This window comes from Eurytemora carolleeae, unplaced genomic scaffold (assembly GCF_000591075.1).
Source record: "Eurytemora carolleeae unplaced genomic scaffold, Eaff_2.0 scaffold555, whole genome shotgun sequence".
NCBI lineage: Eukaryota > Metazoa > Arthropoda > Copepoda > Calanoida > Temoridae > Eurytemora > Eurytemora carolleeae.
The window spans coordinates 211,348-217,347 of record NW_019396468.1 but is presented as its reverse complement, the minus strand read 5'-3'; the positions used below and the strand labels follow the sequence as shown (position 1 = coordinate 217,347).

At 32.3% G+C, this 6,000-nt stretch overlaps 2 protein-coding genes across 2 annotated transcripts; both read left to right on the top strand.

Annotated features, from left to right (window-relative positions):
• The first annotated feature begins 586 nt into the window (after positions 1-586).
• On the top strand, positions 587-1,976 carry LOC111703843 (zinc finger X-chromosomal protein). The gene has a single exon (XM_023475909.1). The coding sequence runs from the start codon at positions 626-628 to the stop codon at positions 1,409-1,411; it is 786 nt and encodes a 261-aa protein (XP_023331677.1). The 5' UTR covers positions 587-625; the 3' UTR covers positions 1,412-1,976.
• Positions 1,977-2,338: 362 nt separating this feature from the next.
• On the top strand, positions 2,339-5,364 carry LOC111703844 (MDS1 and EVI1 complex locus protein EVI1). The gene is made up of 2 exons (XM_023475910.1): positions 2,339-4,088; positions 4,365-5,364. The coding sequence occupies exons 1-2, from the start codon at positions 3,968-3,970 to the stop codon at positions 4,673-4,675; spliced, it is 432 nt and encodes a 143-aa protein (XP_023331678.1). The 5' UTR covers positions 2,339-3,967; the 3' UTR covers positions 4,676-5,364.
• Positions 5,365-6,000: the final 636 nt, after the last annotated feature.

Genomic DNA, 6,000 nt, shown 5'->3' with positions numbered 1-6,000 from the left:
AACTTCTGAAGATTGGAATAAAAAATTGGGATTCAAGCAGATTCAACAAGGCAATGGTATGGACTGTTTGTACAACAGCTTTTGCAGGGTGTCTCAGAATTCATGAACTGCTGTGCAAGAAAGTTGAAACCTTTGATCCCGACTTCACTCTTCTTAAAGCCGACATCAAACTAAACAGAACTGAGTACAAAGGATCCTGTATCAAAGTAATCCAGCTCAGACTCAAATCTCCCAAGGAAGATAGAGTAGGAAGGGGGAAAATAATTGATGTTTACGAGAGTGAGGGGCCTCTGTGCCCGGTACGAGCAATGGAAAGATGGTACAGACTCCAAAATCAGACAGTGGAAGAGTTACCAGCGTTCAGATGGGAAAATGGGAAATGCTTCACTGGGAAACAGCTAAACAAACTTCTCAGGCTTTTTCTGGAACCTCATCTGGACTACACTGTGGAGAATGTGATTATGTTGCCACTAGAGCGATTGATCTGAAGAAGCATATTGAGTCTAAACATAAAGGAGTGAGATATCCGTGTTTAAAATGCGTGTATGCTGCAACTACAGCAGGTAGTCTAAAGAGACATGTTTAAATAAAACATGGAGAAGTAAGATATCCATGTTTACAATGCATGTATGCTGCAACTACAGCAGGTTATCTAAAGAAACATGTTGAAATAAAACATGAAGGAGTAAGATATCCCTGCGATCGATGTGATCACGTTGCCACTAGAGCAGGTAATCTGAAGAATTTTTTTAAATCTAAACATGAAGAAGTAACATATCCTTGTTCTCATTGTGAATACGCTGCCACTCAAGCAGGTGATTTGAAGAAACACATTAAATCTAAACATGAAGGAGTGAGATATCCCTGCGTTCAATGTGATCACGTTGTCACTAGAGCAGGTGATCTGAAGACCCATATTGAATCTAAACATGAAGGAGTTAGATATCCATGTTCTCATTGTGAATACGCTGCCACTCAAGCAGGTGATTTGAAGAAACACATTAAATCTAAACATGAAGGAGTGAGATATCCCTGCGATCAGTGTGATTATCTTGCTACTAAACCATATAATCTCAAAAGACACATTGTAAGTAGACATTGTGAATACGCTGCAACTCAAGCAGGTGATTTGAAGATACATATTGAAAATAAACATAAAGGAGTGAGATATCCATGCAACCAATGCGATCACACTGCAACTACAGCACAATGTCTGAAGAGACATATTGAATCTAAACACAAAGGAGTAAGATATCCATGCGACCAATGTGATCACACTGCAACGACAGCAGGTATTCTGAAGATACATATTGAAAATAAACATGAAGGAGTGAGATATCCCTGTAAAGAATGTAAATACATTGCCACCCAATCTAATCATTTAAAAACACATCAAAAAAAGAAACATTAAATAAAAAAGGCTTTGCACTGTAAACTTCATATTATCACTTCTCTTCTATCAAATAATTCTCTTAATGTAGAATTTAATATATTAATCTTTGTTCTAATTGTATATTTTCTATATCAAAACCCAACTGTGTTCCCCCGCTGCTCCCCTCATCATAAATCTTAAATAATATTTTTATCATTTTTTCCTTTTTGCATTTTATTCCCTGACAAAATACAACTTTGAACAAAATAGAAATTATGAACATATTTTTTAATTTTAAGAAATAACAATTATCATTCTAAACTTTTATGAAAGGATATTTGTCTCATAATATATAAACTTTAGTAAATATGTTTTTTTAATATTTGACCAAACTGTGTACAACAATTTTGTTTTCATTGGATATGCAATCTACATTTTTTTTTAGATAGAATAGAAAAAACTTAAAACAAAGAGTTAAATATATTAGAGCAGAGTAAATCTTTCCATCCTCTACTGTAGCACTTTCTAGTTAGACATTTTTTCAAGAGGACTAATTTTTTTTGAACATTTTAGTGCCAATTAACGTTAACCATAATGAACTTTTTCCACAAAAAATGTTCAAGTGGACTAAATTATTTCTTTGAAATTTTAGTGCAATTGAACAATAGTTCAAAAGATCTTTTTCAACAACAAAAAAATGTTCAAATGGATAAAAATTTTCTTGAAAATTTTAATGCAATTTAAAATTTTTAATAGGTTATTATTTTTTTCTTGGAAATTTTAGTATCATTGAACGTTAGTTCAAATGAACATATTCAACATGAAAATGAATTAAATGGACTAATTTTTTTGGGAAATTTTAATGCCATTGAACACTATAGTTGAAATGAACATTATCCTTAAAATTTTTTTCTTATGACTGAAATGATTGAAATTCAAGTGATAGGTCAATTGTTCATCTATTCTTAAATGTATTTTTTTGGACTAATTTTGAACATGTGGCAAAATTATCAAAATTAAGGATTTTGTTCAAATAAATATTTTATTATTCATTTATTTGTTTGCACTATTAAGGAATTTTTCAGTAGAGCAAAACATGAAATAAGCCAATTCTAGAAGGGAATTAATGTAAAAAGCTCTCCAGGTGGTTGAAATATTTCCTCATGGGTTTTAGTTAAATTAATTAAATATTTGTTCAGAAGGACTATAGTTCATTTTAAACATTAGTCCAATTGAACGTTGGTTAAACTAAACGTTAGCTCAATCAATCATTAGTCCGATCACTATGTCACCTAAATCCTTGTAGGCTGCATTCCTAATGCCAATCAGAGCTGAGTTTAATCAAACAATTTACTCTGGAGACATAGGAGCATAGGAGACACCAGATCTATGTTTAATCATTTAGTTTACTCTCTAGATATTGGAGCTTTAATTAATCAATTAAATTATTTTGTAGATACCAGAGCTGAGTTCAATTAACTAATCAATCCACTTTGGAGACATCGGAGCTGTGTTTAATCATTAAGTTTACTCTCTAGATATTGGAGCTTTATTCAATCAATTAAATTATTTTGTAGATACCAGAGCTGAGTTCAATCAACTAATCAATCCACTTTGGAGACATGGGAGCTGTGTTTAATCAATCAATCAATCTACTCTGTAGACATCGGAGTTATGTTTAATCAATCAATTTACTCTGGAGACATAGGAGCTGTGTTTAATTTACTCAGGAGACACCAAAGCTGTGCTTAATCAATTAATTAACCTACTCTGGAGACATTGGACCTGTACTAAATCAATTAATTTACTCAAGAGACATCGGATCTATGTTTAATCATTAAGTTTACTCTCTAGATATTGGAGCTTTATTCAATCAATTAAATTATTTTGTAAATACCAGAGCTAGTTCAATCAACTAATCAATCCACTTTGTAGACATCGGAGCTGTGTTTAATCAATCAATATATTCTTTTAGTCTAGATGTCGTCCTTATCATTTCAAAGATTTTTTTAAAAGTCGTCTTTTTTATGAAAAAGATCAGCTGTTTATGGCATATTAGACCAAATGAGTTGATCTGACAGTGACCCAGTATAGTATGTGTAAATTAGTGAAGAGAAGATTATAACCACCAAATATTTGTACGGGGTTATAAATTTGTTGTAATCAATGCAAAAATGCAAATTTTCCTCCGCCCCCCCCCTCTAGCTCTATCTAGGAGTCTGGGGGCTAAAGTATGAGGGATATGTTGCACAGTACGTCGGGGAAAGGAGTGGGGGGGGGGAGTATGTAGGACTGATCAATGGTCATCTAACTTTTTTCTCCCCTTATCTGGTTTGGTTCTGCCCAGCCCGGTATCTTTAAGTTGTCGCTGCCTGACCTAGCTTGCAATAAGCTGGTTTATTACTAGTATTCTTCTTTGTTTAATCACTCGGTTTTAATTACAAATATTCTGATTTCTCATTTTACCATACGATGCTTTAACCTCAACAACCCCTTCTTGACGTTTACCTCTTTATAATTAATCAGTGTAAATATTTGTTTGCAGATATATTATCCTTAAAAAGTATAACATGTTTTGTACATATTTCAGAGAGAATGGCAAAAATTATGGAAGAAGATATAGTAACCATCAAAGAAGAAATCTCTACTGTAGAGGATACATGTACTGTGTATGTAACGGAAGAAGATATAAAAGAGGAAAGTACAGAAGATCAAGGTATGGGTAAAGATTTTCTTTATATTTTTTTTTAAGATGATCGATTTTTGCCTTTTTTTAGAATTTCGGGCTCATAAATCTAAAAACTGGGTATGCATTTTCTTCAAATATTTTTTAGGATGATCGATTTTTGCCTTTTTTTAGAACTTCGGGCTCATCAATCTAAAAACTTTATCACAATTAACTTTATTTACAGATATTATTAAAAATTTTAAACCATGTGAGATACTTTAGGTTAGTTTAATATTTTATTAATTCTCTTTTTGAATTTTTCAGGTGAAATTGTTAAGATTGAAGAAGATCCCCTTTTCTCTGAACAAAAGAGACTTAAAAAGAGGAAGCTGACGGATAAAAGAGATAAATGTTATCCCTGTGGAAAATGTGATTATGTGGCAACTCAATTATGTCATTTGAAAACACATATTAAAAGTAAACATGAAGGAGTAAGATATCCTTGTTCTCATTGTGAATTCCCTGCCACTGAACCAAGTAGTCTGACAAGACATATTAAAAGTAAACATGAAGGAGTGAGATATCCCTGTTCTCATTGTGAATACGCTGCCACTGAAGCAAGTGCAGTGGTCTGAAGAGTGATATATCCCTGCGATCAGTGTGAATATGTTGCTACTAATGTACAGAGTCTGAAGTTACACATTAAATCTAAACATGAAGGAGTGAGATATCCTTGTTCTCATTGTGAATACGCTGCGATCAGTGTGAGTACTCTGCCACTACATTAGGAAATCTGAAGATACATATTGAATCTGAACACGAGGGAGTTAGATATCCATGCGATCAATGTGAATACTCTGCTACTCAAGCAGGTGATCTGAAGAAACATATTAAATTTAAACATGAAGGAGTGAGATATCCCTGCGATCAGTGTGATTATCTTGCTACTAAACCATATAATCTCAAAAGACACATTTTAAGGAGACATGAAAGAGTAAAATACCCATGTTAGCAGTGAGATTTTACCTCTACCGAGCAGTATCACATTTGAAGAAACATATTAAATCCAAAAATAAAGGTTTGAGATATTATTTTAATCAGTGTGAGCTCACTGCCACTACAGCAGGTAGTCTAAAGAAACACATTACAAATTAACATTGAGAAGTGAGATATCCAGTGTAAATATCATGTCATTTAAAAACACATCAAAAGAAGAAACATTAATTAATAAGTACATTGCACTGTAAACTGCAAATTGTCTATTCTCTCGTTTATTTTGGTTTTTCTTTGCTTATCTTTTATTTAAAGCAGAAAATGGAAAATTTCATTTGGGGTGTTACATTTTGTAAATATCAGTAAATAGTAATTAATATTAGAGATAAATTATGATTTACAGAAAAATAAACACTGCCTTGCAGTACAAATTCTGCAGTATGGATATTTTTCTACAACTTGGCTTCCAATTGTTTACAATAATAACATGTTTAATATTTGCCGCTAATATCAATCAATCAACATTTGGGATCGAATTGGATGAAATTATATGGACCCCTAATACACATCAATTTTTTCTGCATGCGTTAAACTAACCTTGAATTTGATAAAAACTGTCTAGTGGGATAGTTTATTCACTCATTTAAGAGACTGTTTGTAGTCATAATTTCTAGTGACCCTCAATTAATAGAGTGGAATTTAAGATTTTAAACGAAACCCTTAAAAGTTTTGTTTGACCAATTATGAATGAGATATCTATAATTTTGTTTTTAAATAACCAATTTTTTTATTTGTGATTTCTCTAGACTAAAATCAGGCATAGTGGGTCACTTTAAATTACAAGGACAGCCGACAGGCCTGTTAATTTTTAGATTTTATTAAAAATTCCAAATCATATTGATACTTGAGGTTTATATTTTATTAATTCTATTTTCACGCGAAATTGTCAAGATTGAAGAAGATCCTC